General features: G+C 41.8%; 1 protein-coding gene across 5 annotated transcripts in view; it reads left to right on the top strand.

Annotated features, from left to right (window-relative positions):
- The window catches only part of FRMD4B (FERM domain containing 4B), a 319,908-nt gene that overhangs the window by 254,058 nt on the left and 39,946 nt on the right, over window positions 1-25,904 (top strand). For all 5 annotated transcript variants that reach the window (XM_027585166.2, XM_027585168.2, XM_027585165.2 and 2 more), the window contains one exon: window positions 24,817-24,900. In XM_027585166.2, the coding sequence (XP_027440967.2) occupies window positions 24,817-24,900 (84 nt within the window). The remainder of the gene's footprint in view (window positions 1-24,816; window positions 24,901-25,904) is intronic.

Here is a 25,904-nt window from a genome sequence, read left to right as displayed (position 1 = left end):
AGAAAACGTGGAGATAAGAGGAGGGTAAATGAGTTTCTAGATCCTTGACATCATGCTGCTGTGTTCTCTGTTCTTGGATTTCTTGGAGGAGCCATATTTCCTAGGAAGATCAGATATGCGAGGAATGTCATCATGTGGGGGGGGGTGAGTCTGAAGTTGATTTATAAATGAGGGCTTTAGGGCCGAAAGCTCACCTTCTGCAGTCTGTGAACTGCTAACCCTTCCTTCCCCATTTCCTCTCCACCAGCCATGTAATGGACACTCTCTAAGCCTCATATCCTCATCAGGAAAATGGCACCTACCCCCTAGATTAATGGGTGTAGAGCGGGAGATCAAATGTTGTAAACATTGCCCAGGGCAGTTTCTGGCATGTAGCAAGCTCTCTGAACACTTTGACTATTATTATCAATTATTCTAGTATCATTATAGCCCTCTTCATTATCAACATCCTGCCCTGTCTCTTGGTAACCTCTGAAAAGACCACTGGGACTAAGGTGGGTCTGAAGAAAGTGAATAGTGTATTAAGGGGAGGAACAGATCTTCCTTGGGGAAGATCTCTTGCCTATGACTGAAGGCTCGGAAGAGACAGTCCTCGGGTAGTCCAGAGGTTGTCTAAGACTTCAAGGTTGTTGAGTTAGTCCGACCAAGCCCAAACCAATCCTCTTCTTTAAATTTTCCTTGTGCCTGGTGGTTTCCTGAGTGATTACTAGGCTGATTAGATGGAGGACACTGTTTTGGAAATTGTCTAAACCTCACTGAGTTGTAGAAGGAACGCGAGCCTGGGCGTCAAGAAACTAGCAATGTGACCCTAAGTGAGCCGTTTGTCCCTTCTGGGCCTCAGCTTGCTCATCTGTAAATTGGGGTTCATGAAAATTGTGACTTGGCAGGGTGGTTTTGAGGAGATGAATGACGTGGAATGACTTTGTAAATTATCAGTTGTTTTGCCACCAAGCGTTAGTTTTCGATGATGGGGGTGAAGGAAAGAATAAGGAACTGTGAACTCTTGTCATTGGGTTTATAATGAGGCAGAATTTTGATTCTTTGCTACCACCCACCCCCTCCCTGTGATGTGAGCGCTTCCTCCTGTGAATGGGGAAAATATATTTTCCCCCCCAAATTTGTTACAAAACTGGTTTAAGAAAAAAAAAAAAATACCATGAGACAATGTAGTATAATGGTTAGAGCAAAGACGCACGAACCAGCCTGCCTTGCTCAGATCCCAGGTCTGCTACTTATTACCTGTATAATCTTGAGCAGGTTATTTAAACTGTCCGAGCCCTCAACTTCCTCATCTGTAGAATGGAACTTATCTTAATGGTATACACCCCATAGCATTGCTATGAGCATTAAATGAATTAATATTTGCAAAGCGCGTAGAACAGTTCCTACAGTCTCCACTTTCTTATTTGATCATATTAATGGAATGACTTACCACCTCCCTGTTGTTTCAAATATGAATTGTTTCCCATTTTTTGCTGACATATAAATAATGCTGTGATGAACATCTTGGTGTATTTGGGATTGTGGTGATCTGTGATTGTTTTCTTAAGTGATGTTTCTCAGGTGGAAACAAGCAGAGGGAAGTTCCTTAAAGAGGCAAAATACAAAGTCCTGAAACGGAGTTTACACATTCTTGATACCAGTACGTTAAAATTATACAAAGTTCATAGCTTTATCCATTAACACCCACAGAATGCCTAAAATGTGTCAGCCCCAGTCAAGGCACTGAGGATGCCGAGAACCATAGGCTAGGGCATCTCCTTCCTGGGAACTTGGTTTTCTATCAAGAATTACCTCAGTGGCCATTCTGAATCCCACTCTTCTGTTGACTTACAAGCCGGTGGCTGCAGCCGTTGGCTTTTAGAACTTCACTGAGTTGACTCGCTGAGGTTTAAGTCTCAAAAAATGTCCCCGAATTCTTTCCAAGACCAGGGCAATGTGGATTTCTCAATTAAAACAATGATTAACACCTACTTCTTAAGGCTGCTCCGGTCCACCCACTCCTTATGAATATCTCCCTCTTTCTCAAATGTAGCATTTCCAAAGCTGAACCCAGCAGCACCCCAGCCCCCAGAGCAACTCCTCTTCCCTGACTCCCCTTGTATGACATCAGCTTTTTCTCTTGAATCACCTCGGAGGATTTCCCCTTCGCCCTCCCACCCATCTCCTCCATCTGTCTAGTCGGCTCTCTTCTTCATCAGAAGGCTTGCTTTCTCAGCCCTCATTCCCCTCCACACAACCCGACCACGGTGCTGTGTGTGTGTATAGTTTGTGTGAGTGCTTTCGACAACATTATTTTCCCAAAGTCCATGTGAGATTTCATTCAGCCCCCACCACAAATGTTATCATTGCCATTGAACAAATTAACAGATGGAAAATCAGGCCCAGGGAAACAATGTCTCATAGCCAGTGAGCTTCCAGATCTTTTCTGGTGCCATCCCTCACAGCCACCTGCACAGAACCCCAGTGACCTTCCCAAGACATAAATGTGATTGGTGTTGTTCACTACCAAGAATCTCTTTACGGTTTCTCATTGCACAAACGCCCACCCTCCAACACCCTCATCTGGCATCAAGGCTCTACTTAATCTGTATTATGTACTTTAATTTCCCATACTCCACTGTTTATACTCCTTAATATCTGTTCACACCTCTCTTCTCAGTTCTCCAGGTACTCTGTAGTATTTTCCCTTCATGGCTTTGCTCAAACTCTTCTTCCTAGAATGCCTTGAAAAATAGCAATCCTCCCCCTTCTTACTTAGCTTCCTGCCATGTTTCCTTAAGAGTATTTTAAGTGAACATCATCATAACCAGTAGGAAACCTTGCTCTCTGGAAGTTAATTAAAGTAGTAGAGTGGGGACTTTCATTCTCTTTAAATAGTTGACAGTCTGAATTTCCAAGTCAGCCTTTAAGCTGCAAAGATAACAAGCTGCTTGGGTTACACAACACAGACAACGCAGAGAATTCCTGAAAGCTGACACGGGCGAGGAGGGAAGGCTTTATCACTGAGCTAGCCACAAATGAGTTTGTAAAAGCAGGACTGGGTTGGTTTTTTGTTTTGTTTTCCTTTTTCATTTTTCTTAAGATCCTGAAAGGTGGAAGTTACCGAATAATCATGTGATTAGGGCACTTCTGCTTATACGAAAAAGTGAGTGACGACAATTTACAATTAAGTGCTGGGTCAGAATGAGCGTATATTGTCCCCCAGCTTCAAATGGGAAGGAATAATTCACAACTTACAGCTGTGCTACAAAATGCAGCTGTTTCCCATGGGAAAGGACCTGGTGTGGCTGCCCTAAGTGTAGTTAATGGGGGGGGCTGGGGGGAGCAAAGACTTTAAAGAACTTTCCCGCCTCGTTCCTACCTCTCTAGAGCATTTAAACCTCTAAAATGTCCTTCCATTTCCAGAGCCTGTAGAAATCAGTTACAATAATAAAAATAGCAGCTCCCATGGGCTTGGTGCTATGTGGGGTCCTTACATCAATGGGGAGGCAGTAGTGAAGACAGGAGCTCTAGAATTTAACTGCTTGGGTTCAAATCCAGCTCAGATGCTTGCTGTGTAACTGGCTCTCTGGAACCCAGTTTCTGGGTCTCAGTAAATATTACATGGCATTGTTATTGTTCCTAAAATGCATCACCTTCACATCAGCCCTGTGATGATAGGCACTGTTAGTATCCCCATTTTACAGATAGGGAAACTGAGTTGTGGGGTGAGAAAGTGGCATTCTGCCTAAGTCACATAGCTACAGAGTGGCAGAATTAGGACTCCAAGCCTCATGCTCTTTGCCGTTGTGAGGAGTCTCCTGTTCCCTATTCCAACACAAACGGTAAGAATCATGACCTTCCTTGCTAGCAGAATAAAGAAGACTGACTGGACAGAAGGTGCATCTTTCTGTCTCATTTCAAGCAAGGGATTTAATGTATCAGCCAAAGGCTTTTGTGAAGAAAAACTTGAGAAGCGGCTTTTCTCTCTCCCTGTGAAATGATTATTTTAAGGTTTGACCTAAAGATAGAAACAAATTCATCAGTTCAGTGCATTAATACTTTATTTATTTTTAATGGTTTGTAAATACATCTAAGTGTTAGGCAGTTTTACATGTTTTACAAACATTAATTCATTAATCATCATCTTCACCCTGTGAACTTGGTATAATACCCCCACACTACAAGCAAGATTAAGAAACTTTGCGTAGCATTATATTGATGTTACCATATTATGGCTTAACATTCCCCAATGACTTGGCCAGATGTCAAGAATTATGTTGAATAAACAAACAAACAAACAACACATGGGGAACCATGGACAATTAAGTGTGGGGAAATACCTGGTTAAGAGTTAAAATTCAAGTTCTTTTCGGTAAGTTTCCCATCTGCTCATGTACATAGCGAATGTCCTAGAAGAAGTCATGTAAACAGTAGTTCCTACACTGTTTTGTCCCTGATGTGTGAGCCTCTTGCCTGACAATGTTGCCTGGACTTCACTTTGTAAAGGGTGGGTTTATTTATTTGCTGAAATCTCAGTATTAAAATGCCTTTAAAAGATAGGCAGTTTGGGGAAATCTGTTCTTTGTACTCTCTGTCAGATTCATTACTCCCCTAGATTTTAATTCCATTAACTCTTACGCAGGGTAAACATTCATCAAGTTCTGAACTTGCTTTTTCTGAAGGGCTCTAAATTTGGAAAAAAGCAGCCATCCCATACGATGGGCACTTTTTCATCTGTTCTAAGCATAGAGGGATAGAGCTGGCCTGTATCACACATTTGAACCCTCATTTTATAGCTGATGAACTAAGGAGTGACAGATCCGTGACAGTTTAGGTGGACAAGACCACACCTGCAGTCTGTCTACCCCACCCATCTCAGAGTGATCATTTTAACTTACACGTGTGTAAGCAGGCCTGTGTGGATCCCTGCTGTCCCTGCTGGAAGGCAGTGAGGGACAGCAGGCTGTGGAGTCTACCCTGGCAAGTGGTGTTATCAGTGCAGTGGCCCTGAGTCTAATATTAGTCACTTGAGGAGATAGTTGAAGAGTGAGAAGGCAGGAAATGAACTCTGGATCATCAGTGCCCTTGGATGCCTTGCCTTTTTCTCATTGTTCAACCCTGTACCTTTGCATAGATTAAATACCTAGAGTGTGCGAGGCGCTAGACCCAGCAAGGGCTATGATGGAGGCAGACTGGCTTTCCAGTCTCCTTTGTGGGAGACGCCAGGGGAAGGCATGGACTCTGGATTCAGACAGGCAGGCGGGAGTGAGACAATCTGCTGGTGGCATGCCCTTCAGCCTGTTTTAAGACATCTGAATCTACGGTCCCTTTTCTTTTTTTTTCTTTTTTTTTAAGAGAGCAAGGCCATTCCCTTTTCTTTAAAAGGTTTGTTTTGAGGTTACCTTAACGTAACCCCTAACCTTAACCTTTTCAGGGTGCCTGGTACGGAGTGGAGATGTCAGAGTTCTTGGCAGTTAACTTCCACTTCCCACTAAGTCCTATCTATTGTAGTGAGATGTGGTTTTTGTTGTGTTTTTTTTCCTTACCATCTTAGCAATTATTAAGTGTGCAGTTTAGTGGTGGTCAACACATTGACATTGTTGTACAACCGTCACCACCATCCAGCAACAAAACTTTTCATCTTGCAAAGCTGCAACTCTGACCCATTAAACACTAACACATCTCTGCCCCTCCCCCAGCCTCGGGCAACCACCATTCTGTCTCTGAATTTGCCTATTCACCTCTGTGAATCTGCCTATTCTGTCTCTGTGAATTTGCCTAATAATCACGTGATATTTGTCTTTTTGTGACTGGCATTATTTTATTTAGCATAATGTCCTTGTGGTTCATCTATGTTGTACCATGCATCAGAATTTCTTTTATTTTAAGGCAGAATAATATTCCTTTGTATATATAGACCACGTTTTGTTTTTCTGCTCATCTATGGATGGATACTTGGGTTACTTCCACTTTTTGGTTCTTATGGATAATGCTGATATGAATATGCGTATGCAGATATCTCTTTGAGACCCTGTTTTCAGTTATTCTGGGAAAAGAGATGCACTTTTTAAAAAGAGTCTCTGGCTTCTAGGTACTTAATTATATTCCACCATTCTTTGGGATAAGGTGGGGTGAGGGCATAGGAATGTAGGACAGACCTCAGATTCTTGTTCTAAATCATCAGCTGTTACCTATCAAAATTAATGCTTAAAAGAGTCTAGTATTTATATTGAAAATATTGTTGCAGATGAATTTTTGTTGACGTGGGAAAATGATTACAATATACAAAGTGGAAAAAAACAAAAGTATATGTATTATCCATTTTTTAAAACGTGTGTATCAGTATATTCAAACACATGATATATGCATAAAACTGGTAAGTTATAGCATAGTGCATTGTCTTTTGAATTTTTTTGTTCATACAGCACATTCATTTCTCATATATACATGTATATATGTTTTATTTATTTATTTATAACAGTTATGTACATGTAGAACCATACCAGCATCCTGTTCAGAAAAAATATTTACGGGGTGCCTGGGTGGCTCAGTCAGTTCAGTGTCTGACTTTTGATTTCTGCTCAGGTCACGATCTCAGGGTCATGGGATCAAGCCCCGCATCAGGCTCTGGGCTCAGCACAGAGTCTGCTTGAGATTCTCTCTCTCCTTCTGCCCCTCCCCCCACTCACACGTGCAGATGCGTGTGCACACATGCCTTCTCTCAAATAAATAAGTAAATAAAGTCTTTTTAAATGAATAAAATATTTACAAAAGAATAACATGTGGAAAGGAATGAGATAGAGTAACATGTTCAAAGAAATGGATACAGATAAATATCACTGGAAATTCTAATATTTTCTTTCTGTACACCCACATACCTTTCCACCATAGAGACCTTAAGAGAGTGGATTCTGAAGTTCAGTGGAGTTGGGGGGGGGTTTAGTTCCAGATTCCACTCCTTCCTGGTGAACAATCTTAGCTAAGTTACTGAGCCTCTCTAAAATTCAGTTTCCTTATCTGTATAGGGATAATTACAGTTCTTTTGAAACATTTTTTTGAGATATGATTGACATGTAACATTAATTTACGATGCAGCAATCAATGTAATGATTAGGTAATTGTGTATAGTGCGCAGTGATCACCCCAATAAGTCTAGTTAACACCCATCAACATATTTATTATGAACTTCTTTTTCTCTTGTGATGAGGACATTTAGGATCTCTCTTCGCAACTTTCAAATATGCAATACAGTATTAGAGCGTTTTGCATGCTGCCCAGTTTAAGGTAGGGGCAGAAAAAAATTAAGCTATTATTATGGTTGTAATGAGTTACAATTGTCTCAGGGTGGTGGGCAGAGAAATATTTACAGGTTTCCTTCTTTGCATGTCACTGTGTTTTTGTTTATCAACATCAAAAACATAGTGCTTTTGTCAGAATTTTCTTAGAGGTTATTTTGTATTTTTAAAAACACTCCCAAGTTTAACACAGTGACTTACACATCTCTCGCCCTGCAACCCCGTTCAAAATGAAAGCACAACTTGTGGAAGTGGGTAGAATTCTGCCTAATGGAAACTTCCAAAAACCAAGGCTTAAGCTTTTCCCTGCCACCCAGAGCCACAGGGAACCCATGACTCCCCACAGCATGTGGGAGGCCCTGGCCAGAACCTGCTGGTGCCCAAGGCCTGTGTGCCTTTGTCAACAGGCTCATTCAGTTTGGGCACAGGCGCCCGAGGCTGGGCAGGCAGAAAGGAAGCAATTAAGACAATGGAAACCTGCCGGGGAAAGAGCTGTTGGCAGGGCGGACTTCATGGGGTGTGACCCGCGCAGTCACACAGGGCCCCCTGCTCAGAAGGGCCCCACGCTTGGTTGGTGCTCTTCTGTCACCGTGTTGAAATTGTCAATGATTTTTGACAAGGGCCTCCACATTTTCATTTGTCACTGGGCCTTGCAAATTGTGTGGCTGGTTCTGGCTGTTAAAAATTGCAAGGCATGGAGGAGCCCTGGGTGTTGAATGGATTCTTAAAAGAAGGGGTTCTCCAGTAGGTGTCTAAACGGGTGCTCCATTGAGAAGGGTGAAGAAACCACACAGAATTCCACAATCCAGCTTTTTTGCGTATGTATGGAACATCTTAGCCCTTTCTGACTCCATTTTGCATGATCTCCCAGGTCTGAGGCACGAGGAGTAACATAACCTCTACCTCATAGGGCTCCTGTGAAAATGTACAAAAACAATGTACAAAAATAATGCCCATAAAGGGGTTAGATTAGTGCCTGGCACCTGGAATAGTCATTTCTAAAAGCTTCCTAAATATTCACTACCTATTCCTTGTATAGTTCCAAGAGCTAGGTGTGATGATTAGCCTCACTTGACACCTGTGGAAGCTGAGACCCAGAGAAGTTGAGTGACTTGACCAAGTCACACAGCTGGTAAAATGTGGAGCTGGGATTTGAACCCAGGCCCTCTGATGGCAAGAGCCCATGCTCTCCCTTCACCATTATGCACACTGCTTTTACCATTATCTGCTAGGTGCCAGGCACCCTTACATTCTTTCTAGCATTTTGTCCTCAAATTGAGATGCTCATTCTGCAGATGCAGGGACTGAGGCTGGCAGCCAAGGTCCCTTATCTTCCACACACGGAATTTGGATCTGAACCCTCCTTCTCCGAATTTCCTCTCTGCCTTTTCTTTGGATGATTCTTTGAAGCCAGAGGATGTTTAATGGTATCTGCTGGATGGGGCTGATAATGAAATGCAGTCAGAGCACTGGGAACTCCTGGACCCACAGGAGTCTGCATGGCTTGTTTCTGGCCATGGTGTCACGTCCTCTGCAGGAGCTCAGGCCCTAGCGTCATCCTGGGTCCCCATCTCAGCTCCAACCTGAGGAGCTGTGTAGGCTTCTACAAGTCTCACCTCTTTATTGCTCAGTTTTTCCACCTGTAAAGTGGGGGTGGTAGTCCTATTTGTGGAAGAGGATTCTTAGATGGATTATGTTTACCTACTCAGTTGCGTGCCTAGTACATTGTAAGTATTTCTAACTATAAAAGCTCTTTTGCTCCAGCTTTTAGGAAACAAAGGTATTGCCTGTGTTTGAATAGAACAAATACTTTTATTTCTTCTGATAGTTCTTAGCAGGTCACAGAGCTCATTCTCAGACTCTTACCTTGTTTGGATTTCATTTGTTTTTATTTTTATTTTTTAAATGCCAGGATACTCTTGTTTGGACTTTAAAATGGCCCTGTGTTGAAAGGGGTTTCATCTCCATTTTACAGAAAAGGGAGGCCTGAATCCACTATTTAAGAGCAGAATCGGGCTAGGAATCCAGGCCTCTGCATTTCACAGCTTCTAAGTATTTTGCATTTCAGAACACTTTGCCTTTCACGGCTTAAAGACACAATGCAAATAAACAAAAATAAAAGACCCCAAGTTCCACCTTAGTAGACCCTAGACAGCTACCAACCCCACAGTGAGGATCAGTCTTGTGCCAGGAGCGAATGGGGCCATTGTACTATCACTGCTACTTGGTACAAAAAAAAGAAATTCAGCCTCAGTGGGCTTTTCAGATAGCGTCTGGCTAAGACATCTGCATATTTACTGTACAGTAGGAATAGAAAGTAGCGTGACATAAACTCTCCCCCAAGTGCAAGCCATTCAGAGTCTACCTGAGCTAAGGGATGGCATTTTATTTATTTATTTTTTAAAGATTTTATTTATTTGACAGAGAGAGACACAGCAAGAGAGGGAACACAAGGAGGGGGAGTGGGAGAAGGAGAAGCAGGCTTCCCGCCCAGCAGGGAGCCCGATGTGGGGCTCGATCCCAGGACCCTGGGATCACGACCTGAGCCGAAGGCAGACACTTAACGCCTGAGCCACCCCGGCACCCTAAGGCATGGCATTTTAAAGGATGATCTCTACATTCCCTCACTGATACACACTTCAGTGCCTTTGGGTTTGGTTCAAGAAACACTGAGTAACAACATAACACACGTTCAGTCTTATTATCTGTGTTCAAATGGCTGATGAGGTTAATCCAGTTTTTGTGTGATCAGGACAGACACACTGAGTCACACATGCAGGAAGAAGGAATAAAGCTTTGGGCCTTCAAGTTGACCATACATAATTTTCACTTGTCTTGTAGGCAGTGTCCTAAGAGAGGAACAGGTTTCTTTGACTTTACATTCTTTTATTGGAAAACACGATCCATATTATTTTTCTTCCATGTGCCTTTTTTTTCTAACTTGAGATTTGTATGACAGATCACTTTTTTAAATTATAGTAAAATATACATAACATAAAATTTACCATCTTAACCATTTTTAAGTGTGTAATTCAGAAGTGTTAAATATATTCTCGTTGTTGTTACGCAACTGGATCTCCAGAACTCTTCATTTTACAAAACTGAAATGTTATGCCCATTAAACACACCTGGCAACCACCATTCTACTTTCTGTCCCTGTGAATTTGTAAAATATTTTTTATTTTACTATGTTTACAGAATTTCATGTTAACCTGCTTCTCAGCCTGTCATTCTTACGAATTTTCCTTCTTCTGAGAGTTGAAGTTTCCAAGCAGACACGATTAGAATCCTCAGCAAGCTGGCTACAGTTGAGAAAAACCTCTCATCACACTTTCATTATTATTAGAAGTTCTCTAGACTTAAAAAAAAAATAGTTTGACAGTTGATCATTATCAAGCATGCAGATGGACAGAGTAATTTGTCCTCTGTTTCAAGTTAGGCCACAGACGAAAACAATGGCAAAAGAATTCAAGCTGAGAGGACACTTGTGTTTCCCACCAAGAACACAAGCAGATTCTTGCATCTTTGGTACAGTGCTGAGATAAGGAGGGCCCAACGCAAATTCCGTGGACTTGTCATGATGTGGGAAGAGCAGGATTCAAGGCTGAACTTGAACCGGTTACAGTGGATTCTGTTGAACAAATCCTAAAACTGCTTACCACTTGGGACTTGGCAAGGTGTTTCCAGAGTTCTTTCCCTGTGTCATTTATTACCAACCCTTGAGGGTTGGCAGATTTAGCAAATAAAAATACAGGATGATCGTTTAAATTTGAATTTCATATAGATAATGAATATTTTTGTTAATTCCCACACCTAACATACAGTGTTATATTAGTTTCAGGTGCACAATATAGCGATTCAACAATGAATAATTTTATCTATTTATTTGTTTGTTTGTTTGTTTGTTTGTTTTAGTATAAGTGTGTCCTAAGTATTTAATCTGACAACTCTAACCTAGATCACCCACTGGGGATTCTTCTTGGTGGTAATCATCCATCCATAGCCTGGTCTGAGAGTGGGGGCAATAAAGGGTTTGGAAAGCTCTTTGGTTTCACATGCTGCTGTCAGAAAGCAAAGAACACATTTATTGGGTGAAGGCAGGTGTCTTCACAGTATTCTATTGCTGTCTTCCCAAGAACCCTGTAACACAGGTCACTGGCCCCAGTTTTATAATGAGGAAGCCAAGGCTCACAAAGGTTAGTTTATCTAGGGCCACAAAAATCCTACCAACCCAGAAACTTGGGACTGAATTCAGTTCTCGGTCCAAACCTTATTACTGCACATCACGGGTCCAGAGCCAGCTGGTTGTTTGGTCTGTTGATTTGTTTCTAAGTGGAAGCTTTGTGGTAGCCCGTATCCAGGTCCTGGCTGCCCATGGACGAGCTCTAGTGGATGGGGGGCAGGTAGGTGACTCTTCTAAAGCATATAAATTGGAAATAGTGCCTACCTCTAGGTTCGCTATGAGGATTGAGTGAGTTCCTATAAGTAAAATGCCGAGCACTTCACACACTCAGGACAGTCCCCTTTCAGGCCAGGTTCTTTTATTGTTCTGCTAAGGAGCTGAGGGGTCTGAGGGAGCTGGAGATCAGAGGCAGCCTGGAAATGCATGTTCACACCTTGAACCCCAGTGAAAGAGCTTCATTTTCTCAAGATGTGGGAGGGGGGGCACCCCGTTCCCGGAAGCAGTGGGGGCTCCGGAGCTTCTGCAGGAGGCCAGAAGATTGGTTTATGTAATCCTCCAGGGATTTGGCTGGAGGTGTGGTCCCAAAACATTTAAATGGGGCGGGGAGGAAACTCCAAGAATGGAAAGAGCTTGTGACTTGGGAGGGGAGTGCTGTGGGCCCCTCCCCGCTTCCACTCCTGCCTTCCAGTTCCCTCTGGCTCCTCCTCCCCTTCTCCCCCTTCTGCTGCTCCGACCTGGAGTCCCAGGGAACCAGCCAACCCGCTGCTGGTGTTCTAGACCTAGCGCCACCTCACTTCACTGCAGAGCCTTTGGTAAGTCTTCAAACCTCGGCGGGCAGGCCAGTTTCCTCTCCAGGGACTGAGGGTTTGGACCAAAGGAATTCAGCTCTCCCAACCGGCTGGCTGTCTTTCGGTCTGGAGGGGTGGGAGGCAAGGAGGGCACTTCATTTTAGCTACTAGGAGATTACCTCGGGTCTGTAAGCACTATTTCTATACTGATTGTTTGCCATTATCGGTGGTGGCATTGGACTACATTAAGTGAATGGGAGCGCTAGCTTTCTGCCTTTGCATACAATCGGCAATGAAAGTAACAACGTGGGTCTTACTTCCTCATCTCCTCCCAGGACTTGGGCTCCTGCAACAGAGATAACTCATCAGGAGTGGAGAGCTTACTGTGAAATATTGTCAGTATAAAAAAATGGGGCATGAGGGATACTTTGTGTGGTTTAAGGAGCCTTGTTGAGGTGTCAGGCTTCTCGCCTGAAGTGAGGATCAGGTGAGTTTGGATGCCCTGTTTTAAAATTCTGCTGAAAATGACTGGGATCTGATTTTGTAGCTCTTTAAAAAAAAATCTTTTTGATGAAATTTGATATCTTTGCTGTTAGGGGACAACCATGGACTGTAGTTGGTTTGGTTCAAGAAACACTTGAGTGGTAACACATACTCAGTTTTGTTATCTGTGTTCAGATCTCTTATGCGGCTTAATTCAGGTTTTGCCTAATCCAGATTAATCTAGTTTTAAAAAAGCTACCTGTCCTCACCCAAGAAGCTACCACTGTCCTAGAACTAGTCAGTGGCCACCATATTTATGAATTCTGAAGCCCCAAGTTAAACTGACAAGTCTTCCCCCAACCCCACCTTCCCCTTCTGGTCAGAACCTGGAGGAGTTAGGCAAAGTGGGTAAAGCACAGGTTTGGAGTCACATCTCTACTTTCTTACTATGTGAGTTTAAATTAATTGCTCTTAAATTTCAGTTTTCACATCTGTGAAATGGGGGATCTGGTGATAATGGCATAAGACACCTGTAGAGAGAGCCTTTCTCCCAAACTCTGCCACCTAATAATGCCCAGTAAGTGTGAGAAATTCAAAGCATTTCTTTTTGGGGACTGAATGACGTGCTCACTTGGCATCACTGCTGGGTCAGCCCCCTAGAGTCTCCTGAAACTAACCTCTTAGACTGTCCTACGCCTCTGGGACTTTCTTTTCTATTTTAAATGGTGATTACTGTCTCTTTTTCGAAAATCTCCTTGTTTTATGATCTATGGATTCTGTTACTCTTTTGCAGTGCTTCTCAAGTCATTTGTGAGACGGATTGCTGGGTCCCCCCTTTGAGCCCTTCTGATGCAGTAGGTCTGGAGTAGGCCCCACTAATTTGCATTTCTAACAGGTTCTGAGATAATACTGATTTTGCTGGTGAGGGGACTATGATGTAGTAACTTTACGCTTGTCACCTTTAATATCCCCTTACCTAGGAATTAGTAGAAAGAAATTTACTGTTAGAACTCCCTAGTTATTAAATCAAAGAGCTAATAAACTAGACTCGTCATAGAGAGCCAAGTTCCCAAATAACTGAGAGAAACGTGATTTTTTTAAAAAATTCAAACAGCGTGATTTGAAGGCATCAGCGAAAAACCACTCCAAGTAAACTGGTAACATACCTTAAACTGCTAATCACTGAATGTTAATCAGTCCAGTAGATTGGTCAAAGAAATCCGTGTTTATACACAGTAACCAAGATCCTTTTAATAATGACATGGTTAAGCAAGCTGTCATCCTTAAACAATGGATCCAGCTCAAATGTTTTAGTAGGTGAGTTGGCACCTACTACACCATTTAACAGACATGAAATGCACTTTCTGTAACTGGTATGATCATTACCATGTCCCAGTCCTTCAGTGAAGTGCACGGTCTCGAGCAAGCTTAGATAAGGAAGGGGCTTATCACCAGGGTCTTCACAGAGCAATGCCGGGAGACTGGCAAATGTTTCTAATTAGCACAATTCCTAATGACTGCAAATCTTTAGTTTGCATGGAGCACAGCAGTAGATAGAGCTCCCAGCTGTGACAACTTGCCCAAGTCCCCCGGATGTCCCTTCTCATACCTTTTTATTTCATTTCTTTTTTCTCCCCTTTACTTAATTTCTGATGATATTTAGGCTGTGGTAGACTTTATCTTGAGTGTTCAAATAGGCATTAACTATAGCATTTTTTACATTTGCATATGCATTTTTAAGCAATATATTGTATCTACCCATAGGTGTTTCGTTAATAAATAAATAAATAAGTAAAATAAATTTATTTATTTATTATTTTTAAGTAATTTCTATGCCCATAATGGGGCTCAAACTCATGACCCCAAGATCAAGAGTTGCATGTTCTGTCAGCTAAACCAGCCAGGTGCCCCCGGCTCGTTTTTATGAAATACAGGTTTTGAATTATATATGGGTAAACAGACTCCAGTCTTAAGGTACTTTTTAAATAGCTTAGTTTATTTCTTTGTGTAGTAAAGTTGCTACAAAGATTTCCTTTGGGTCATTATATTCAACATGAGCTTTTTAGGCACTTTTACTTTGGGTTTCAGGTAAGAAAGAGCTTCAGCCTCAAAAGGAAAAGGGAAGTTTGGGGGTTGGGCTTTTTTTTTTCAAAATGTCCTAGAAACCTAGGGATGCCCTCACACCAGGCATACACAGCTACCGTCATCAAGGGACCTCAGCGATTGGTCTGCTCTGGAAAACACTGGCATCCACCGTTTGCTAATTGCCTGCGCTCCAGCCTCAGAATGGCAGGTGGCTGGTTGTCGCTGTGAGCATGTTCCCAATTAGCCACAAACAGGTGCACACATTTGCTGGGGGTGGCTGTTTCCACACAAGTGCTCCCACACACACAAAGGGTGGCCTCGGTTTTGCCAACCATGTGGCTTTCTCAAAAAATGAGTGAGGTTGGCACATTCCTCCAGGGCTTTTGAGGTCAGTGAAGAAGAACAACAGCCCAAGAAAGGGGGCTTGAGCATGCCAAAGGGAATCACCTGAAATGTAGTTACAGGGGCGAAATGGTGGGCCATGGGCTGCTTCCTTCTAGAAAGCCGTCAGAATAGGAATCTGGAATACCTAATGGAGGCGTTCTGCCTAGATCATTAGAGGAAACACGAGCATGTTCTTCAGTGTGACATCTGAATTCCTGCCGAGACGATGAAGAAAAGTAATTCCTGGTTTAGTTACTGAGAAGTCACAAGTCTTGTAGATTTATGGGTATTCTCTCTGGCCAGGACCTGGAGAAATCAGTCCCTCTTGGCAATTCTGGTCAAGTGCATCTTTTAAAATAACACTTCCATTGCCAGTAAGGTCAAGAACGCCCAGTCAGGGTGAGTGCATTTAGTGCTGGGGCAGAGACCTCTTCATCCAGGGCTGCTCACCTCCCAGCTGCTTTTGAGCCCTCCCTCTGGATTCTACCTGCCGGCCAGCCTGCCAGCCTGCCAGCCTGCCAGCCCGGAGGGGCCGGCTATGCTGAAGCCAGACCTGGCTGCCCCTGCAAGCTCAGCGGATCCACGTGGCCTCCAGCTCCCAGGCAAATTCCCCGGGCTGGATTCTTCAGAGGGTGAACAAATCAGCACTCAGCTACTGTCAGTCTGCTCAGACATGAAATCTTTCTTGGTCCCGAACTCTGAAAATGATCAGGATTAACCTTAGAATAATGTGCCAGTGTTTCTAACACCCTGGTGGATTCACTTTGTGGTTCATCAGTTAGACCTCTTGCTTTAGTCAGCGCTGCAGCTCTTCTCCTCTAAAGGGCAGGGAGCGGGCTGCGCTACAGCACCTTACTCCCCACCCGCTAGCCACATTGGATGTCATTTTTGATGTGAATTATATCACGCAGAAGAAAGCATAAAACACGTATGTTTGGTTTAAAGAACAAATCAGAGAATGTGCAGTTACATACCCACACCCAGGGAGGAATGTTGCCAGGACCCCACCCCATCCCCCCATTGTGTACCATGCCCCTCCCCATTTCAATAAAATCCTCTTTCACCAGAGGTGCTGACTCTATGGTACATATTTTCTTGTTTTGCTTTCTACTTTTATCACCTAAATATGAATCTCTAGTTTCATTTTCCTTATTTTATTTTTTTTAAGATTTTTATTTGAGAGAGAGAGAGAAAGCATGAGTTGGAGGGAGTCTAAGTAGGGAGCCCAACATGGGGCTCAGTCCCAGGACCCCGAGATCATGACCCCAGCCGAAGGCAGAAGCTAAACCAACTGAGCCACCTAGGTGCCCCTATTTTGCTTATTGTAGGACATGGGATTGTGATGTATATATTAATTTGAGTCTTGCTTCTTTGCTTACTATTTGTGAGTTTCATCATGTTGTGTGAAGCTCTAGTGTCTTTGCTGTATGGTATTCCATTGTCTGAATATACTACAGTTCTATCATTCCTGTTGTTATGAGATACTTAGCTTGTTGCCTTTATTTGTCTTCTTGGGTTTTAGTTGTTTGTTTCAAGTTTTTATTTAAATTCTAGTTGGTTTACATATAGTGTAATACTGGTTTTAGGAGGAGAATTTAGTGATTCATCACATACGTACAACACCCAGTGCTCATCACCAGTGCCCTCCTTAATACCCATCAGCCATTTAGCTCTCCACCCCCCCCCACCCGCCTTATTTGTCTTGTGAACAATGCTGCTATAAAGCTTATTTTTTTGCCTAAGTTTCTCTAGGGATATACCTAAGAAAGGATCTCTGTGTATAGGGTATGCAAATTTCCAAAGTGATCATACCAATTAACATTCCCACTAGCAATAGATGGGAGTTTCTATTGCCCTACACCTTCATGTAGACTAGATATTGCCAGAGTTTTAAGTTTGGCAGTCTGGTACGTGGCGGTGATTCATTGAGGGTTTAATTTGTGTTTTTTTCCTGCGTACTTATGAAGCTGAACACTTGATTCTGTTGGCCACAGGATTTCTACTTCTGTGCACTGTTGAAAGGTTTAACCCATTTTTCTGCTAGGTTGCCTGTCTCAGCCATCTTTGGGTCCTTCTGGGACTCTCTTTTAATGTTGATAGCTAATGTTCACAGCTCAATTATCTCAATATCTGTGGTGGCTTGTTAGAAATGGGCTATTAAATGGGTTCTTATGGGAAAGTGATGTTATATATTCACAAGGAAAGGATGTTTCTGCCACAGCACAAATGACTAAATGTGGAGGGACGATAGGAACCTTTTCTAATACAAAAAAATAAGGCTTTGTTCTTTCCTAAGAATATAATCATTTGGGATGTGGTCCAGATTCCACATTTGTCAAAAATCACTTATGCATCTCTTTTATTTTTGCACTACTGACAATTTGCACTCTTAATACATTTTTTAAAACTGGAAACCAAATTGAGGAACTGAGAAAGCATCTCCCTATCCATTCGAAACTAATAGCTTATGTCACAAATTGCAAAGCAATAGTGATGGTCCTCAATATGTTTTATATGGCCTGCACAGTGTTTTAGTTTTTATTTTTGTTTTTTGTTTATTTCTTGGTGGAGGCAGTATTTTAAAATTTCGATATCTTACATAAAACTCTGAGATTTTTGCCTTAATTGTTGGGCAAAAATGTAATCACTAGGCAATAGTGGATCCGTATACCCACATGGCAGAAATTACATGGGTCTAAGTGGTGGCTCCCTATCAGCATTGGAGTCAGATTGTGTTTTCCCCTGTATCCAATCTCTTTTTTCTATATCATTAGAATTTTTAGCTAGACATGTGCTGCCCCAAATAAAGACTACATATTGCAGTGTCCTGTGAATTAAGGATAGCCATATGATTGTTCTGGCCAAGAAACTTAGGGAAAGTGAGCAGATTTCATGTTCTGCCCCTAAATAATGGGTTTGTCCTCCCTCATTGTTGTTCCCCTGCCTGATGGCTGAAATGTGGACTCAGTGATGGGGCTGTCTGGGACCATGTGAAGGATAGCAACACCCCAGCGATGATGAAGCAACAAGAGAAGAGTTTGGGTCCCTGAATATTCACACCCTTCTAGGTCTGACTTTAGATAAAGAGAAATTAATTAAAATGTTGATCTCTGTCACATATGGTCAAGTCAAGTCTGTATCCTAAGTAATACTTCAAATGGACAATGTTTTCTTTTCTTCATAGTCCCTATCATTCCTCATTGTGTTTATTCTTCTTCTTTTTTTTTTTTTAAGATTTTGCTTATTCGCTTGAGAGGGAGAGAGAGTGCATGCGCGCACGCGCACAACTCTCTGACTTGAGCCAAAGGCAGGATGTTAACTGACTGAGCCACCCAGGCTCCTGGTGTTCTTGTTTCTAATGCTGACTCTGACTTGCCTGTTTTTTTTTCTTTAAATTTTTTATTGTTATGTTAATCACCATACATTACATCATTAGTTTTTGATGTAGTGTTCCATGAGTCATTGTTTGTGCATAACACCCAGTGCTCCATGCAGAACGTGCCCTCTTTAATATCCATCACCAGGCTAACCCATCCCCCCCTCCCCTCTAGAACCCTCAGTTTGTTTTTCAGAGTCCACAGTCTCTCATGGTTTGTCTCCCCCTCCGATTCCCCCCCTTCATTCTTCCCCTCCTGCTATCTTCTTCTTCTTTTTCTTTTTCTTAACATATATTGCATTATTTGTTTCAGAGGTACAGATCTATGATTCAACAGTCGTGCACAATTCACAGCGCTCACCATAGCACATGCCCTCCCCAATGTCTATCACCCAGCCACCCCATCCACTAGCTTAGATAGTTGAATGTCTAATGCCTGTCTCACTTGGCTCCTGATAGGCATTTGTATCTAAGCTGTATTTGTGTTCTGATATCTATAGTCTAAGAGTGAACGAGAGAAATTCTTTAGGTCTAAAAGATACAATTAGAAGTTTTAGGGTTGAATTATCAAAAATTTTGTAATAATTCAAGTCAGGGTTTCTCAAAACAACATTGCTAACATTTTGGGCAGGATAATTCTTTGTTGTTGGGGCTCTGTCCTGTGTATTGTAGGATGTACAACAGCATCCTGGCCTCTCCTCAGCAGATGCCAGTAACGCCTCTCTTCAACTGTGACTATGAAGCATGTCTTAAGGGGCGCCCTGCTGGCTCAGTCAGTGGAGCATGCAACTCTTGATCTCAGGGTTGTAAGTTCGAGCCCCACACTGGCTGTAGAGGTTACTTAAAAAAAAATAAATCTTTAAAAAAGTCTTTAAAATAAATGTTTTAATGGGGCACCTGGGTGGCTTAGTCAGTTAAGCATCTGTCTTTGGCTCAGGTCATGATCCCGGGGTCCTGGGATTGAGCCCCGCATAGGGCTGCCTACTCACTGGGGAGTCTGCTTCTCCCTCTCCCCTTGCCCCTCTCCCCCACTTATGCTCTTTCTCTCTCTTGCTCTCTCTCAAATAAATAAATAAATAAATAAAATCTTTAAAAAAAGAAGTCTTAAGACATTGCTAAATGCCCCCTTAGGAGAAAAGCTGCCCAGGTTAAAAGCCACTAATCTAAAGTGCATTTCTTTCTTTTTCTATCTTTTCTGAATTAATATACTTTATTATTTTAGAGCAGTTTTAGGTTTCCAGAAAATTTGAGCGGAAAGTACAGAGAGTTCCCATCTACCCTCTCTTTCTTTCCCCTTCCATGTCCCATGCCTGACAGGTTCTCCTACTATTAACATCTTGCATTAGTAGGGCACATTTGTTACAATTGAATTAGTATTATGACATCATTATTAACTGAAGTCCGTAGTTAAGTTAGGATTCAGTCCGTGTTGTACAAGTTTATAAATTTTGACAAATGCATAATGTTATGTATGTCATTACAGTATTATTCAGAATAGGTGCACTGCCCCCAAATCCCTTGGGCTCCACCTGTTCAAGTATACTCCTTTTAAAGTAGTCTAAACTCTGCTTAAAATGAACCCTAAGCTATTAACCCTATTAATGCACATTTTAGTTGCTTCCCGGAAATTGATCAGTACCCCAGAAAGGTCTTAGTGAGTGAATACTTGTTATTTAGGATACTGGCCCATGATTGATCTTTGGTACTATTTATTCAACCCCCACATCCAGATGAAGAACATCTTATCACATCTTATAACTGGGGTGGTTCTAATTGTAGTCCCCCCCTTACCTGCGGGTTCACTTTCCACGGTTTCAGTTACCCGTGGTCTGGGAGCAGATGATCCTCCTCCTGACAGATCATCAGAAGGTCCATAGTAGCCTAACACTAGGTCACAACACCTACATCATTCCCCTTACTGCATCTCCTCACGGGGGCATTTTCTCATCGCATATCGTCATATGGAGAATGGTGAGTACAGGACAATAAGGTATTTTTAGAGAAAGACAGCATCCACATAAGTTTTATTACGGTACTTTGTTGTCTATTTTATTATTATTGTTTTTAATCTCTTACTATGCCTAATTTACAAATTAAACTTTATCATGGGTATGTATATATAGAAAAAAAACATAGTATGTAGGGTTTGGTACTATCTACAGTTTCAGATATCTACTGGGGGTCTGGGAGTGTATCCCCCGTGGATGAGGGGGGTGACTATTGTATAGTTAAAATTACTCTTGACAGTTCCTTGAAGGGTGCCTGGGCGGTTCAGTGGGTGGGTGGCCGACTCTTGATTTCAGCTCAGATCATGATCTCAGGGTCCTGGGATCTGGCCCCGTGCCAGGCTCCACCCTCAGCAGGAAGTCTGCTTGAGATCTCCAACCCCCTTCTCTAAAATAAATTAATAAATCTTAAGAAGAAAAGAAAAGAAAAAAAATTCCTTGAAAAGATGACATGTCAAAGAGCAGAGTTTATCTTTCAATAAATTCAACACAGGGAGTAATTTTCTTCTGTTGAAACACAGAGCTGTTTCTTTAGTTAGGCACTAACATGTAAGTTGCTGGTGTTTACCAAGCATGTAATAAATGCTAGAAAAATCTCAGTGTTGTGAGATGCTGGTGCTTTGAGGACACAGGAACTAAAGCCTTGTTAAGGGGCCACAACTTCAAACCTCCCTTTTATTCTATCTTTTTTTTTTCCTCCCGTTTATTCTCAACTATGAGCTCAGTGAACAGAATGATGGATAAAATCTCTCCCTTACTTCTGTCCCTTCTCCTCTCTCTTTTGCTTCTATATACTAGTGTGCAATATATACCCAGTACATACTTCCTAAAAGAATAAATGAAGTTACAGTGAATAGCAGCTTCTACTCTAGTGAGGTCTTGATTGCCACAAAATTAACTATAACCCAAAGAGGTAACTGAGTGCTAGGCTAAGTTCTTGGAACATAGCATATAGTTCACATGGACCCAGAAGATAATAATAGATATGTAATTGTTGGTGATGATGAATAGCAAAAAGTGTTGTCCTTAGCCTATCATTTTAGAATATATACATGTATTTGCCCTTCATAAAAAACTCATAAGCCAACTTCTTTGAAAAAGGAAATGGGATTTGAAGGACAGAGCATAAAAGAAATTATTAAGAAAAATAAATATCATTACTGGGAGTTGACAGTTGACCTTTAACATGAATAAATTGGATTGTGGTATATTTGGTTTTCAGGAAGTCCAAACCTGTTTTCCAAGACTGTCAATGTGGTTAAGGCTTACTGCTTAGATTTCAAATGAATAGAGAGATTTATCCTTACATAAGAACAGGAGCCAAGAGACTTTTTATTTCCTGTAGTAATTTGTAAAGCTGGATCTTTCCCCTTTAGGAAGGGCCACAGCCTTCATTTTGAAATGTAATGTTGACAGGTACAAATCATAGTGTCTCCAAGCTAGGTAACACTCAACTCTCTGTTCTTACTGAAAGACAGTAAGCGTATGTACAGTTTGCTCATTGGGTTCACTTGATTGCCTTGTAGCACGGTCAGGAAATGTGAGGGTAAAGGCAAAAGACAAAATTTCTGTAGACATAGAAGGAGAACCACTTACACCCAAGCCTGATCCGGTGACAGGAGTGAGCAATTTCTAATACAGCACAGGACAATGTGGGTCAAATAAAACCTATCTGCAGGCCATGCTTGGTTCCCCAGATTCATCTCTAACAATTGATCTGTGAGTGTTGAATGAATGCTTTGGGAGGAGATTCACCTTAGGTTGTGTTTGGTCCTCCAGTTGGGGGTTCATCTCTTCCAGTGCGAATCGCTGGGGCAAACCCCAGGGAAGCTAATGTGAAAATGCATGAATGATGCCTCCTGAAATTCATTGGTTCAGTGTTTTCATTTGTAACTAGCAGGTGAGGGTGCAGGGGAGCTATGCCTTGCCAAAATGAGAAGGTGTGCGTTGGCTCTTTGGGACACTGTTCTGAGAGTCTGTCAAGGAAGCAGGTTATGGTCTTATCCTTTAAAGCCAAGTAGACTGGGTCTGCTTTCTGGCTTCCCTACACAGTTGCTGTGAGACATTGAGGAGTGGCTTAGCCTCTGGAAACCTCTCTTGCCTGTAAAGCATGGATAATAATAGTACCTACCACATGGAAAAAGTTGTGATGAGAACTATGAGGTAAATAATGACTTAGGAAGTGTGTTGCATGGGGTCGCCTGAGTTGCTTAGTCGTTTAAGCATCCAGCTCTTGATTTTGGCTCAGGTCATGATCTCAGGGTCATGAGATCGAGTCCCGCATTGGGCTCCGCACTCAGTGGGGAGTCTGCTTGAGATTCTCCCTCTCCCTGCCCCTCCCCCTGCTCTTTCTCCTTCTCTCTCTCAAATAAATAAATAAATCTAAAAAAAAGAAAGTGTGTTGCAGGATGCCTGGCTCTCAACAAAGGATGGGTCATGGTAAAAATATGAAACAGTGGAAAGTAGGAGGAAAAGAATTACCAATGTGCTGTTAGATGGACACCAGTTTGGTCAGGATTTTGAGTAGCTCTTTATATACTTATCTGAAGCTCTGATAGACCCCAGAAAGTCATGTCTGTTTTCTCACAGACTACCTTCTTAAATACTTGGGGCAGTTTTTGAGAGTATTTTCTCTCATACTGTGTAGGCCAGCTATGACTGGGTTATATTACCTGTTCTTCCTTCTATTAAGTTCTATAAAGACCACACCCCTCTCTCTCTCTCTCTCTCTCTCTCTCTCTCTGCCTCTTTTTAATTTTTAAGTAAGCTCTATACACCCAACATGGGCCTTGAACTCACATTCCCAAGATCAAGAGTCATATGTTCTACCAACTAAGCCAGCTAGGCACTCCCACACCCCTCTCTTTTGACAACTAGAATTTTGCCATTTTATAATGAGATAATAGCCAACCTTACACGAAGTATGTTTTTAGTTTACTTGATGCAATTTGAGCAATAGCGTGAGTTTCATTACAAATACATTTTCACGTCATCTTCTGTTCAGGTGATTTCTAGTTGGCCAACTTGATTTTTTAATTTCAGAGTGTGGTAAGGAAATAACCAACAAGTAATAGAAAAGTCTATATGCACTTTTTAAAAAAGATTTTATTTATTTGGGGCGCCTGGGTGGTTCAGTCGGTTAAGCATCTGTCTTTGGCTCAAGTCACGGTCTCAGGGTCCTAGGATCAAGCCCAGTGTCGGGCTCCCTGCTCGCAGGGAACCTGCTTCTCCCTCTCCTCCCTGCTCATGTTCTCTCTTGCTATCTTTCTCTCTCAACTAAATAAAGATTTTTTTAAAGATTTTATTTATTTACTTATTTATTTGACAGAGAGAGACCCAGTGAGAGAGGGAACACAGGCAGGGGGAGTGGGGAAGGGAGAAGCAGGCTTCCCGCCGAGCAGGGAGCCCAATGCAGGGCTCGATCCCAGGACCCTGGGATCATGACCTGAGCCGAAGGCAGCTGCTTAACGACTGAGCCACCCAGGAGCCCCAATAAATAAAAATTTTTTATTAAATCTTTTATTAAAGATTTTATTTATTTATTTGAGAGAGGGAGAGAGTGCCCATGATCTACGGGGAGGGGCGGAGGGAGAGGGAGAAGCAGACTCCCCACTTAGCGGCAAGCCCATTGTAGAGCTTGATCCCAGGACCCTGGGATCATGACCTGAGCCAAAGGCAGACACTTAATCTACTGAGCCACCCAGGTGCCCCTCTATAAACTTTTTATTGAATTGACATCTATTATGAAAAATTGGTGATACCACGGGTGGTTTTTATGATAACCTATATTCCAACAATATTATGTTGGCGCTAAAGATCATTATGAGGGTGCTATAGGAACATAGAGAAATATGTAACGAAATTTGAAGAATGCTATATAAAAATGGAATATCCACAATTATAATAATTATGTAATAGAATAGATACACATAGGAAATCTACAATGAAAATGGCTGCAAGTTTATCAGGAGAGTAAGGAAAATAGGATTATGGCACTTGAATACTGTTATTTTAATTTTTTTGGTCTTTATAAAAACTTCAAAATATCAGATGGCTTGGGGGGTTCAGTTGGCGGCTATTTCTAATTGAATCCATAGCCTTATGTGTGTACTGACAATACTTGGCTAGAGCCCACTATACTGTAGTTATTTATCAGATTTTCTCTGGTCACTAGCTTGGATGATATTTTAGATAATGGTGACTGACATTACTGTATTCCTCTTCTTTTCAGTGATGAAAATGCCAGGAAAGATTTAAAGACCCTACCAGCCTTTCCAACCAAAACTCTTCAGGAGCATCCATCCCTTGCTTACTGGTAAGCCAGAGCAAGACAACAGGTGACCTTGATATCATAGCCTCCATTGAGAACTGCATGCTTTTCAAGAAATTAAAAGAAACATAAGTGAAGAAAGTATCAAATAGCCCATCACATGCATCAGAGTGACTATAAGTAGACCTTGATCCTTTCCGTGAAAGGGTCTTGCCAAAGCTACTGGAGATCATCATACTAAGATTGTAGTCATTTGTGAAGTGTGGCTACTTGCCTTCTCATTCACATGTGTTAAAGGTCTGTAGAGAGTGATTTTAAGTAAACATAATGCTCACTACGTGTGCAGTCGCTGTGTAATGTGGCCTTAATCTAGCAGAGTGTAATATACATGTTATAAAATACAGATTTCCTTGGATGGAGGTTTTCTTAATGGCCAGAAATGACCTGACTGATCAGAAGTGTCTTCTGTGGCCAAAAATTGTTGTACATTTCAAGTCGTTCTATTTGTTTCTATTTTAATAAATCCATAGTACCCATTTTCCTTACAGCATTTTTCCTAGAAAAGTACTTATTTCCCCCTTTGAATTAGTTACATCCCCTTTAAATACAGTTTCCTTGACTTATGGCTCTGAATCCTGAAGATAGTTTTCTTTTCCACTGAAAAACTGATTACAAAATAAATATTCAACATGAATAGCTTTAATAGGAAAGATGAAATGCAGTTCCCACAGAAAGAGCAAAAGTGAGTCCTGAGACTACATTGCTTCCTGAGTCTGGAATCTTCCAAACAAATCCTTGTTAAGTGATAGTTTCTTAAGAAAAAAAAAAACAAAGACCATTTACCACTGATTACTGGTTGTGTAGAGATAAAAACATTTACCCTTCTAGGTTATACTTGAGATATGACGGGTCTCTGTAAGTAGGGTACAGTAGCTGACATCACAGGTGAAAGACTGTAGCCTAGTTCTTGCCTTTCTAGTCAACAAGTTTGGCTTTTTTTTTTTTAACTTTTTTTTTTTTTACTAAGTAATCTCTACCCCCAGTGTAGG

The sequence above is a fragment of the Zalophus californianus genome, chromosome 1, assembly GCF_009762305.2.
Source record: "Zalophus californianus isolate mZalCal1 chromosome 1, mZalCal1.pri.v2, whole genome shotgun sequence".
NCBI classification, from domain to species: Eukaryota; Metazoa; Chordata; class Mammalia; order Carnivora; family Otariidae; genus Zalophus; species Zalophus californianus.
The sequence above is the reverse complement of the archived record's forward strand: the minus strand, read 5'-3'. Positions and strand labels throughout refer to the sequence as shown.